The 13,910-nt window shown below is 38.9% G+C and overlaps 1 protein-coding gene across 5 annotated transcripts in view; it reads left to right on the forward strand.

Annotated features, from left to right (window-relative positions):
• Positions 1–13,910, forward strand: part of LOC115223850 (SH2 domain-containing protein 4B) — a 68,635-nt gene that overhangs the window by 37,535 nt on the left and 17,190 nt on the right. Inside the window, exon 1 of one of the 5 annotated variants that reach the window (XM_029794540.2) lies at positions 6,096–6,655. The exons of the other annotated variants lie outside the window; for them this stretch is intronic. Coding sequence (XP_029650400.1) covers positions 6,571–6,655 — 85 coding nt within the window. The 5' untranslated portion in view covers positions 6,096–6,570. Of the gene's footprint in view, positions 1–6,095; positions 6,656–13,910 lie in introns of those variants that run through there. 5 annotated transcript variants of the gene reach the window in all.

A 13,910-nucleotide genomic window follows, 5' to 3' on the forward strand; every position in this document is an offset into this window, starting at 1 on the left:
ATCATCAACATTTAATGCCCATTTTCTATGCTGGCACATGTTAGATGGCCACTAAGTTCCATAGCCTGTTTTTGCTTGGTTTCTATGGCTAAATACTTCGATAATTGATGTGAAGCTGAAATCCAGTGTTACAGTATCTCTGCAGTTTATCATGTAGGAAGAACATGTAGCATTCTGTCTTCCGTCTCGTCTGTTCCTGTCCGTGTCAGTCTGTTATGGTTCAGTGCCAAGGTGGCTTTCATAAGACAGACTTATGGTCAAAGCTTTTCAAGTTGCAACTTGAAAAGCTTATTTATTTCTTAATCTTAATCTTTTTAAGACTTACATTATCCAGTTTATTTCTTTGACTTTTAAGACTAAATAGAATCTCATTTTAGGGAGATTTGATGAATCTTTTCTGTTTAGCTTCACTTTTTGAAACTTTAGAATTGAGTAAAAATTTTCAAATTTGGTATATCTTGTTATTCACAAGTTTCAGAAAATATTTGATAGTTTTTACCCACAACTAATCATAGCAATTTAAGAGGGATCCTCTCTTTTTCTCTCTTGCCATTCTAGAAATAGCAGCCAAAACCTACTGTATCCTAAATTGTATCCTACTGTCTGAGAAATACAGAACATGTTGAATAAATTCTAGATATATAAATTCTGAATAAAGGATGGGAAGGTCATGGCTAGAATACCTTGGATTATATGGTTGCTTGATCAATGCTAACACGGGAGCATTAATGGGATTGTTGTTTAACACCAGGTCAGCCCTGGTTGAGCAGACTTATAATTTGAGATGTCCAACCTGTGATCGTTCCAATTTATTTTTTCAGATATATCTGGAACTATAGTTTATGATATACCCTTCTTTATTTAAGATTTTATTTGTGCACCCTTTTCAAGCCTAGCTAGGCTCATGGGCCCAGTTTCCCAGTTTCTATGGTGTATGTGTTCCCCCTAGCTGGACGGGATGCCAGTCCATCGCAGCATTACTTGAGAAACAGGAAGAAAAAGTGAAAGTTGGGGCAAAAGGGGTCACCACCACCCCTGGCGGAGCCTCATGGAGCTTTTAGGTGTTTTCGCTCAATAAACATACACAACACCCGGTCTGGGAATTGAAACTGTGATCCTCCAACTGTGAGTCCGCTGCCCTAACCACTGGGCCATTGCGCCTCCACTTTTTAGTTAAGATAGTAAAGTATAATTTGAAGATTTGGTACTTATGTCTAGTAAGTTGAATGAGCAGGTAGAGAGTCCCTGTTTGTCTTGGTGGGCACACATGACTACATTATCCAGTATATATTTTTTAAGATGGTACTGTGTGATCTGAGGGAGGTTTGGCTACTGTTTCTAGCAGGTTGAGTGACCACCAAGAGGTTCCCCATGGGCTGCAGAGGGGGCAGCTTTGCTGTGATTTGATCTGAGGGGACAAAGGTCAACAGAAGTTTGAGAACAGTAAGGTTCCTTATTTATTGAATAGGTCTTCAAAGTTCAGCCTTTGAGACAACAACATAGAGGGGCCAGTGTCAGTAAAGTAGATGGGGATTCAGAGAAAAAAGGGAGAAAGATCAACAAATATCTCTTCCCCACCCCCACCAACAAGAATAAATATAAATAAATCCCTAAACTGTTAGGAGAACCCTTATTATGAAATGTTCTAAGGTCTCTCTCTCCCTCTCTCTCTCTTCAGGGAGTGTTTAAAAAGAAAAAGGTTAAATGTCACCATTATCATCCCCATCCTTGTAGCCCTCCTCCTCCTCCTACTCACCATCATCATCATCATCATCATCATCATTACCAACAACAACAGCAGCAGCACCCTTGAAGTCTTTGGAATCCTCAATCATTATCATCATCATCATCATTATCAACATTATCACCACCACTGATGCTGTTATCATTTGCTTCCACCATCATTGAAACACACACACACACACACACATTGTGTGTGTGGATGTGCATGTGTAAGATATATATATATATACATACATGTATGCATACATACATATGTACACACACACACACATATACATACTTTTCTCTTATTTTTATATATAGCGACATAATTGATATTGGAAGGTGAACACTTATGTGCAAAGGTCAGATGGAAGAGAATGGAGACAAGTCAGGGTTTAATGAAGTAAATTGGCAGAATCGGTGGAGTCTGGATTGACTCTCTCCTTCCTGAGTTCAAATCCTGCTGACGTCAACTTTGGCTTTCATCCTTTTTGTTGTGGGGTCGATAAGGAAATATTCCAATTCAAGATGGTAGTTTAACAGAACTGTGTTAGAGGGTTAGTCTCATATCTATATCTTCTACCTTTTACTTGTTTCAGTAATTAGGCTGTGGCCATGCTGGGGCACTGCCTTGAAGAATTTTTAGTTGAATGAATGGATCCCAGTGCTTATATTTTTTTAAAGCCTATATTCTATCAATCTCTTTTTCTGAACTTCTAAGTTACCAGCATGTAAGCACACCAGCACTGGTTGTCAAGCATTAGTAGGGGTCAAACACAAAGACACACACACACACACATCTGCATGCGACGGGTTTCTTTCAGTTTCCGTCTATCTAATCCACTCACAAAGCATTGGTCTATCTGAGGCTACAGTAGAGGACACTTGCCCAAGGTGCCATGCAATGGGACTGAACCCTGAACCATGTGGTTGGGAAACAAGCTTCTTACCCACACAACCACGCCTGCACCTATATAAAAAAAAAAAAAGGTGAAATGGTGTCTAGATCAATCAAGTCATTAAACAACAACCACAAGAATTTTCTTCCAAGAAAATAGATTTACTCAAAGTGAAACGATTCTTGTCTCCTAATAGAATGAAATGTTATTAAAACTTTAAAACTTTATTAAACGTGTTGTCATGTTACCCATTTGAGTAATAATGTTGGGAGAATACTTTTGTCTCTGTGGAAAAGATCAGAGTTCTATTTATGTAGGTACAATAATAATCTTAGTATTTTCAGATTTCACAGTGTTTATACAAAATAAATGAAATTTTCAGAATTGCATTATTAAATTAAAATTAAATTCACCAGTGGCATGTGTAAAAGATTCGAGCGAGGTCGTTGCCAGTACCTCTTGACTGGCCCCATGCCGGTGGCATGTAAAAGCACCCACTACACTCTCAGAGTGGTTGGCATTAGGAAGGGCATCCAGCTGTGGAAACTCTGCCAGATCAAGATTGGAGCCTGGTGCAGCCATCTGGTTTGCCAGACCTCAGTCACATCGTCCAACCCATACTAGCATGGAAAGCGGATGTTAAACGATGATGATGATGAAACAAAATCTTTATTTGTATATTTGTTATAAAAATATGTTCCTCTCTTCCATGGTTGTTTAACTCCTGATACAGTTGTAGAAGTACCGTGATATATGGCAGATTTCGGGTATTTTAAACAGAATGTAAAAGACAGAGAGAGAGAGAGAGAGAGAGACCAAAATGTTGTCTTTCAGTGTTCTTGTTTTTGCAATTAATGGGTTTATGTCAGACAACTCTCGTCGTCAGTCACGTGTAGGTCAGATCAGATCTGGCTATCAGCTGAGTCTATAGTAAAATAGATTTGCCACCTTCCTTCAGTTAGAGAAGGGCAGTAAGTTTACCTGGTGATGGAGACGAATGATGCATGATGGACACGTTTGAAAGGTTTGAAGACTGGTTTTCTGTTTTCTATCTGGCCAAGCTCTCATCAGTTGCTTTCAATAGAAACTTGTTACTAGTTCAAACATGCTTGAAGCATATTTGAACCCATAACAAAGCTATTCACTGTGTTTCATCATGAGCTGCTGAACAGTGCAACCAGACATTGAATGATGATGGAACTATCATAAGAGAGATTATGTCTTTTGTGTTGGCTTACAGCATCTCCCTGTTCCAGTTCCTCTGGCTGAAGTGGAGACAACCACTCCAAAATGCTTGCATCCCACATGCTAGTCAGGTGACACCGAATTGGTTCAGTGTCCTTACTCTTGTTTGTCTGCAGTGAAAAATTTTCTCCATCACAAAATACAGTGAATGGCTTCCTTACAGGTTCAAAGGCATCTCAAACATATTTCAACTCACATCATCATCGTTTAACGTCCGCTTTCCATGCTAGCATGGGTTGGACGGTTTGACTGAGGGCTGGCGAACTAGATGGTTGCACCAGGCGCAAGTCTTGATCTGGCAGAGTTTCTAATGCCAACCACTGGCAACGACCTCGCTTGAATCTTTTTACACATGCCAACGGCACAGGTGCCAGTAAGGTGATGCTGGTAATGTGGGGTTTTTGTCCTGAAATATTCTAAGTGTCCCCCCCCTCCCGGATTGAGGAATTTTTCTTCTTGAAATTCTATATCTTCTGTCTTTGTTCACTTCCAGTTAAACAATGTAAACACCACCTTTTGTGTGTTGCATTTTGTCCTTGAATTGTCCTCCCTGTCTTTGGCCTTGTAAGCAATGAAAGATATTATCATCATCATCATCATCGTTATTATTATATTTATGCCATGACAAATATGTTCGGCTGCTTTTTTTTTAATTTTACAAAACTGGAATGTGAAAGATGTGTATTTAGTTAGAGCTGGCCTCTATACAAACATACCTGTATTTATCTCGGCTTACTTATATTTTTTGTTTTATTGTTGACCCTTTTTCTTCTTCCGTCTGTCTCTCTCACACCTTTGCAATTTTTTCTCTCTGTTTCATTTATTTGAATGTTTTTGTTTTTTTTTCAACCTGCATTTTTATTTCTTTTGGTTAAATCATTTCATTTACTCATTGCAATGTGTGCTTCCATACTTAACCTGTTGGGGATACTTATTCTTAACCCATCCAGCCATACTTAATCTTCTGTGCACCCTTTGTCATTTTTCTTATCAGCACAGGTAAACCAACTTTACAATTTAGTATTACCAACTTGGTTTTCTTGTGACGTCCGTGGCACACTCTGCTTGCGTGTGTGAGTGAGTGTTCTCTCACCCTGTTATGGAAAAGCTAACTAATATAAATTTCAGTTTAGCTGATGTATATGGGTATCCTTGGCTTCTGAGGTCATGGAAACTCTGCTATGAGTGTTTTGAGCTCTCATTGACCCATAAGATCTCATTGATGCCCAAGAATTGGATATTGATTAAATGATTTGTAAAACCTGTGAGGTAGACTGAGGGGAGGGGACAAGTGGAAGAGGAGATTGGGAGGATTGGCTTGAGAAGGGAGGACACCCAAAACTGGGCAAGACGGTGTGAGGGCAGTTGCTATGTCATTGAGGTAGATCTGGTCACCCTCGTTAATGGGGTCAAAACCCAGATTCAAAAAAAAAATGAGGAAAAGAGAAGAAATACACACTCACGCATGTGTGTGTATGTGGTTCTCTCCCACCACCTCTTGACAACCAGTGTTGGTATGTTTATGTCCTGTAACTTAGTGGTTCAGCAAAAGAAACTGATAGAACAAGTACCAGGCTTAACAGAAATAAAAAAAAAAGTACTGGGGTCTAATTACTGAAACAGTTAGAAGGGAACCAGTAATCTAATTCTGGTGGAATCATAAACTTCACCATCTGAAAAGTATTTGTAGAAAATTTCATTAATAAACATCCATTTGTCTGGAAGTTATGAGGAAACAAATTCCGTGGGGAACCCCTGCGTGCCGCAACAACAATAACATCATCAACAACATCAATAACAATTACTACAGTAATAGCAACACTATCAACAATCAGCAACTACATTAATACACGACAATAACAACAGCAACAATAACAACATTATTAGACCAACCACATCACTGACAACAACACTAAGCCCCCCCCCCCAGATCTCTATCTTGTCAACAACAACAAAAACTACAACAATATTTATTACCGTAACTACTATAAAGTTTTATTAGTTCTTATACCAAACATGTAACTAATGCAGATATTTGTTCCATACACATGGATGCTAAACACACCCTAATACATATACAGCTACCGTTACAGACACGCAGACATCCAACCACCTTAACACACACACACGCGCACACCCTTATATGTATTTGAACACACCCTAACACACATCACACACCTATTAACATTTGCTTAGCCACAAGCCGGCTGTTGTTTATTTTCATGGTGAGACAAGACAGACATCACAGGGAGTGGTGATGTATATGTCATATTGTCTTCACTCACACACACACACATACACATATATAATAATGATCTCTCTCTTTCTCACTGGCATTCACCTTCATAAACATACAGACTCGCATACCATGACACTCTTATAGACACACACACACACACTCATTGTTACAAACACACATCTCCCAGCTGGATATTATTTTGTTGATTTGTTACTAGCAAGAAGGAATAAAAACCATTCAGCTCAACAACATCCAAGTACCACCTGTCTGCTTTGCTGTTATATAAAAATAATACACACACACAAACACACACACATATATATACTGTGTTAGTTTTAACTTTAACATAGTAAATTCGAAATACTGGACAGATATATACCTGGATATACTAACGGATAAGGACAACCAGGGGAGCAAGAAAAGGCTTTAAAGAAATAGTAGTTTGAGGGATAGAGAGAAAGAATGGATAAAAAGAGGAAAAGACGACATGGGAAACTTCTTCGGATGTTTAAAACAGCATTACTTACAAAGTGTATTTGTGAACAAGGTAAGTAAAAGATAGGGATTTTTATAAGGCCCTTAACCCTTTGCCTGTCCAAAGTTTGTCCTAAATGTCCATGTTTGTTTTCAGGTTTTTAGTTAACCCTTGTCTCATATGTTTTGAGTGATGTAAATGTTTTCCAAGTTCCAAGATACTCTGGCAGATGATAACGAATAATGTCTATCATATATGATGCTTGAACATCAGGGAAATGTGTCACATCTGATAGACAGGGCAGGCTAACGATTCATAATTAGTAATGTTATATCATTGCTCATTAATTCCAGGTGAGATCTCTTGAAGCAGGGCTTTTCAACAACAATCTTTCCATTTGTAGTCTTTCCAATTATTTTCCCTTTGACCTGTTGTTGCTCCAGCTCAGGCGTTTTTGAGAAGCCTTTTGATCTAAGACTATTCTAACCAATATGATTCCACTTTTTGTGTTTGCTAAAGATGATATTTAGCCCCAGGTCAGCTCCAAGTAAACCTATAATCTTTTGCTTGTTTCAGTCATTTGGCTGCGGCCATGCTGGAGCACCGCCTTTAGTCGAGCAAATCGACCCCGGGACTTAATCTTTGTAAGCCCATTACTTATTCTATCGGTCTCTTTTGCTGAACCGCTAAGTGATCAAAGATTATGCCGGTTGTGATCCTTGCATCTCTTTTCCTTCTTCGTTATATTTTGTCCTGGGCAACATCATCCAAGGTGTTTGCCTGCTCCTTAAGACTGAAGAATGTGAGTCTGAGGAAGATTTAGCTGCAGTTTCTTGCATTTCATTTGCTGAATGTATAATGTGTGTTTGTTTTTGTTTAAAACAAAACTGGAGAGTTTCTTTGTAAAGTATTTACTTCTGTCATTTTATACGTATTGCATAAAAGACCTTAAAGCCTGAGAAGCAAATTACATCATCTTGTTATGTTCATTGGTATTATAATTCTGTCTGATGTCCACTAAATGTCTTACATGTTATTTACATTTCTTAGGCAATCTCTGAAGGTTTGATAATGTAATCTATTTTAAAAAGGTTCTTCATTATATTTTTGTTTAAGAAAAACATGTTAGATATCACATAATTGGATAATTTAAGAACCAACTCTCCAGTTTTGTATTTTTTCTGTGATTTATGGAAATCAATGAAAGGAAACTCGGACTTTAATACACAAATTCTCTTCACCTTTCTTGAAGTAAGGATGCACACGGAGTTCTAAATACTGGTTATATGTGATGCAATTTAAGTTGCACTATATAGACACAGGTGTTCATTGTATGGCAAGAAGCTTACTTCCCAACCACATGATTCTGTGTTCAAACCCACTGCATGGCACCTTGGGCATCTTCTCCTATGGGGTGTGAAAGTGGGTGGGTGGGTAGCAAAAATGCAAGAAAAAATTGAAATATTTTGAAAAAAAAAGTTTTTCAGAATCCTAATTTCTGTTGTATGGAAAAGAGGAATACTGTCTTGGAATCAATGTAAGAAATTGTCATTAAAATGATTCTTTATAAATTGGGTTTAAATTACATATCAACTCTCTATCATTCTAGCATCAGTAAAGCACCAATCAGGTACTAGAGTTAATCTTCATCAGTTAACACCTTTCCTAAATTTGGGTTTCTATAGCTGGATGCTCTTCTTGACACCGGTCCCTTTACAGTTTGTGCTGGGGACATTTCCCATGCCACCAGCACGAGTGAAATCCTCAAGTACCTTGCATGACAAGAAAAGAAATTATGCACATGACTGTGATATGTTCCTGATGTTCACATCAAGTTAAAATCTGTCTCAGATGTTTAGGCTCCTAAGGTCAGAGTTTATCCTGGTTTCTGTTATGTTTAACCCCTTAAGCATTTTAACCAGCCATATCTGAACAAAATATTCTATTCGGTTTATGTTCAAACTGGTCAGATGTGATCTCTTACACCAACTTTACAATCATCATCATCATCATCGTTTAGCATCCGCTTTCCATGCTAGCATGGGTTGTGGCCGTTGCCAGCCTCGCCTGCCTCCGTACTGGTGGCACGTAAAAAGCACCATCCAATCGTGGCCGTTTGCCAGCCTCGTCTGGCACCTGTGCCGGTGGCATGTAAAAAGCACCATCCGATTGTGGCTGTTGCCAGCCTCTCCTGGCACCTGTGCCGGTGGCATGTAAAAAGCACCCACTACACTCTCGGAGTGGTTGGCGTTAGGAAGGGCATCCAGCCGTAGAAATATTGCCAGATCAGACTGGGCCTGGTGCAGCCTTCTGGCTTCCCAGACCCCAGTTGAACCGTCCAACATTGCAATATCATTCTAAAAACTCACCTCATCAAAATCTCAAAGCTACAAGATAATGGATGATTAATTCAAAACAATTGTGAATAAATAAGCATTACAATTTGACAAAGAAATGTGAACGTTAAAGGATTAAGTGGCTGAAATTTCAAAACTCTCCTTCTACATAATCCCACTCTCTCATAAGGTAAATCTCCAGCTGTTGCAGGTATTCATATGGAGATGAATGAAGGTACTCATATGGAAGTAAACAGACCAAGCAACACAGCAACTAATTTCATGTCCATAGCCTTGTGTTCTCCATAAAGTCTTGTAGATTATCTTCCTCACAATTTGCTGACCACAGCAGTTTTCATCTTTGTTGATTCGTAATCTACATTATTGGTCAGTTATTGTGCTGATGTACTTAAAAAGGAGTCTCAGTGGGGATTGGAAGTTAGCAGGAAAAAGCTCATATTTAAGAGAAAAGGGATTGTATTGTAATTAGTAAACTGGTCACCAGATAAGTGGCAGATACATAGTTTCAAATCCTGTCTGTCTTCCTTTTTTTTGTCTAAAATTAGAAAATATGACGTCATTAGAATCTTTGCAGTTCATTCACGATCGGATTTATGAAGTTACTGTTTTGTTCATCAGACGAAGCTGTAACACCTTTTATTATTGTTGGGCATGTGACTGTGGCCATGCTGGAGCATCGCCTTTAGTCAAGCAAATCTATCCCAGGACTTATTCTTTGTAAGCCTAGTACTTATTCTATCGGTCTCTTTTGCCAAACCACAAAGTTATGGGGATGTAAACACACCAGCATTGGTTATGAATCAATGGCAGGGGGACAAACACAGACACACAAACATACACGCACACATACATATATACATACATATATACGACGGGCTTCTTTTAGTTTCCATCAACCAAATCCACTCACAAGGCTTTGGTCCACCTGAGGCTGTAGTAGAAGACACTTGCCTAAGGTGCCACGCAGTGGGACTGAACCCGGAACCATGTGGTTGGTAACAAAGCTACTTACCACATGGCCACTCCTGCGCCTATTATTATTATTCACACTCTTGAAAGATTGTTTAGAAAACAACAATATAGAATTGAAACTAAAACATCATTTATTTAATTAGAGAATATCTTTTAATAAATGCTGATGTAAGCATCTTTTGTGGATGGGTGTGAACAGGTATTTTTCATTCAGCATGTTATTAGCATTTGTGCTAATTTGCATACAACCAGGAAATATTAGCCTAGAGTAGGTGGTATGTTGGTGGTAGGATGGTTATTGTGTGTAAAGAAAGGAAAGTAGGTGCGCTTGTTAGCACAGGTTTCCATTCATAACATCGGTCGTGTACTTAAAACACTCCTCACTTATTGGAAATTTCCTCAGTCACTGCATACGCATTAATTAATGACGATTTGAACCAATTTAATTTAAATTATGATAATGTATGTATTACACATGCACACACATACAGTCTCTCTCTCTCTCTCTCTCTTTCCCTGTGTGTATGTACACACACACACACACACACACACATAAAGTCAATGACTGAATATTTATTTGTCAGTCACTTTTGTGGTTGTCCTTGCCAGCTGCTCTCCTTTCCACACCTCTTGCTATTTCTATGGTAAATAAATCTAAGTCAGTCGACACATGTTACTTTAAGGTGATATCATACAAATGTATTGACTAATATCAGAGTTGATGTAAACCCATTGATTGTCTGAGTTCGTTAAACTTACCTAAGCCCAATCCCTCCAGAAGAAATTAGGTGTGTTCAGATGAGTTGAGGGATGAGGACCACCAGCCACAAAATGCCTAAAACATTGCATTCTTTCATGGCAGCACCCTCAAGACTATATAATATATGAATATCTATTGTTTAGAGTATCCATGTTAATGGAGTTGGGACAGGCTGGTTTGTACTGGCATCAGGTCGTGTAAATTATAAAAATGAAGTCAAACCAATTATTGATATTTTGAAATCCTTTAATATGTTGCATAATGGATGTATTTCCTGTTGTATATTATGCAAATACTTTCAAAATATTATTTGATTCCACTTCACTATAAATCATATATTCTTATGAATAAAGAATACCACACACACACACACACACACACACACACACACACACACACACACACACACACACACACACATTGGGTAATTCTTTCCTTCTGTTTATAAACCCAAATGTATAGAATATACAATCATGTGGTTTCAGGTTCAGTCCCACTGTGCAGCACCTTGGGCAAGTATCTTCTTTAATAGCCCCAATCTGACCAATGATTTGTGAGTGCATTTGGTAGATGAAAACTGTGTACACACACACACACACACACATAGTGTTTTGACAATTTTTTGTCCCCTTTTTTCAGGAACAGTTTGATGTATTGGTGAACAGTCAATAGTATTGGAGAGCATAAAGATTGTAGTTGAGAAGAAGTTAGGGGACATAAGGGACCTGGGTGGCATCGTCTGGATATTGTCTCGGCATATTTCTGTCCATGTGTCATCCCATTGTTGTTGATTGACACTACTTCTCCTTTGTGGACCCTGCCATCTGGTCAACAAAGGTCCTGCGTAAAATGCGTATCCTGCAATCTAAACAGGTTTCTCACATTGAGAAGGGTGGTGTCATCTCAGTTTGGCAATTCTTTGATTTAGGGATGTCAAAAATGTGAGACAGAAAATGAAACCAACAATAATGGGGAATGTACAAAAATTATTTGGAATTCTCTGTTGAGATTTTTTGATCAGCAAAATTTATTCTTTTTTTTACATAAAAGACAAATGTTGTTACTGTGAACAGCAAAACATTGAGAGAGTTTTGAATGTTGTTGTTCTTGGTGCTGTTGTAATAACAGATAAAGTGTTGTTAGTTGTTTGCCACCTACTGACTTCAAATGTCATTCATCCTTTGGCTGTTCAATTGCTTTTCTGTTGTCAGCTGCTGTCCACCGTCTCTGTTGGTCAACTCCTGCAAGTGTCTGTCAAGGCCCTCTCTGCTGCAACCCAGAGCTCTCCATCAATTAGTCATGGTGCATCAAATTTATACTGGTTGATAAGCTCAGAAAGAAGCATACCAAAAAAGGGGAGATCGTCCCTGGAGTCTATTTGATGTGAAGTTGTGATTGGTTAGCTTTTGTTAATCATGTGACAGGTATTCTAGCATATTGTGACACTGGGTGATCACTGAATATTTCCACCACAGGCCCAAAGGCAGCAATATTTTAGGGAAGGGATTAATCGATACCCTCAAACCCAATATTTAGGCTGATTTTTTGTTTATTTTGTTAATTTTGGAAAGATGAAGGGCAAAGCTGACATCAGCAGGATTTCAACCAACAATGTGAAGAAGCAGAATGAATAGCACAAAGCATTTCCCCAGTGCTTTACCAATTCTCCTAGTTACCTACTGCCCTTAAAGCTGCTTCTGATAATCATCATATCCTTACCAATATTAACAGACTTATTATCTTCAACATCAACATCAATGGTATCATCATTGTTATCATTATCATCATCCTCATCACCAACATTGTCTTCATTATGATGATGATCATCATCATCATCACCAGTCACCATTATAATCATGTTCATGTCATTGTTAACATCAGTTTCTGCAAACTGGCAACATTTTTAGTTGATAGACAAAAACAAAAGGGTGGGACCTCTTTCTCTCTAATTCTATTTGTCAGCCTTTCTCTTTCTTTCTCTCTCTCTCTCTCTCTCTCTCACTCTCTCTCTCTCTCTCTCTCTCTCACTCCTTCTCTCTCTCTCTCTCTCTCTCCCTGCTAGAGATAATTATCTTGTCAAGTAAGAGGTGGCTAATGATGGCACATTGAGGGAAGATGAGGGTAACATTAGGGTATATTTTAAGATAGGTGGGTCTAGAGGTTAAGAAGGTGTGGAAGGAGACAAAACAGCCGAGGGTGGTGGTTGTGGTGGGGTGACGAAGGCGGTGGGATGGTGGTGGTTGTTGTAAATAAATGTCAACTGTAATGGGTGTGATATTTTCTAATACAATCAGAGCAGTCCTACCTTCACTACTGACACACCACCACCACCACCACACCTTCACTGCCACCACCATCACCATCAACACTAACGAGAGGGGGCAAGGGAGTTGACCAACACAACCTTCATCATCACATCACCACAACCACCATCACCACTGCCATGACTATCATCATCATCACCACAATTTCTGTCTCTTGACACTACTACCATGACTACCACTGTTGCTGTTGCTAACACCATCCTTTGTTAACTGACTTGTCACTCTGTTGGTTATGATGATGATGATGGTTCCAGTGATCTGGTCAGTGGAATGGTCTGCTTGTGAAATTAATGTGTAAGTGGCTGGATATTCCACAGACACCTATGCTGGGCTGATTCAGTTGTGACACAGAATGTGACAAGGCTGGCCCCTCTTGAATTACAGGTACAGCTAATTTTTGCCAGGTGAATGGACTAGAGCAACGTGGAGTAAAGTGTCTTGCCCAAGGACACAACATGCTGTTGGGAATTGAACTCACATCCTGATGATTGTGAACTGAATACACCTAACTACTAAGCCATGTGCCTTCACTATATCATTGATGTCCAATATTTGAAATATTCACCATATCATATATATATATATATATATATATATATATGCCTTCACCATATCATGTATATATATATATATATATATATCATTCCATGCTAGCATGGGTTACCTGCTGGGTGGTTGGTGTTAGGAAGGGCATCCAACCATAAAAACCCTGCCAAAACAGACACAGAAGTGAAGTGGAGGCTTCTGCGTGTCTGGCTCCTGTCAAACATCCCACCCATGCCAGCATGGAGGGCGGCAGTTAAATGATGAGGAGGATGGTGATGCAAATGAAAAAGCAAAGCAACAATACATGGAATGGATTGGCTTGATGTTCCAGTATAAGGTGGGAAAGAAAGGAGAGAGAAAACATCTGG

This window comes from Octopus sinensis, linkage group LG24 (assembly GCF_006345805.1).
Source record: "Octopus sinensis linkage group LG24, ASM634580v1, whole genome shotgun sequence".
NCBI classification, from domain to species: Eukaryota; Metazoa; Mollusca; class Cephalopoda; order Octopoda; family Octopodidae; genus Octopus; species Octopus sinensis.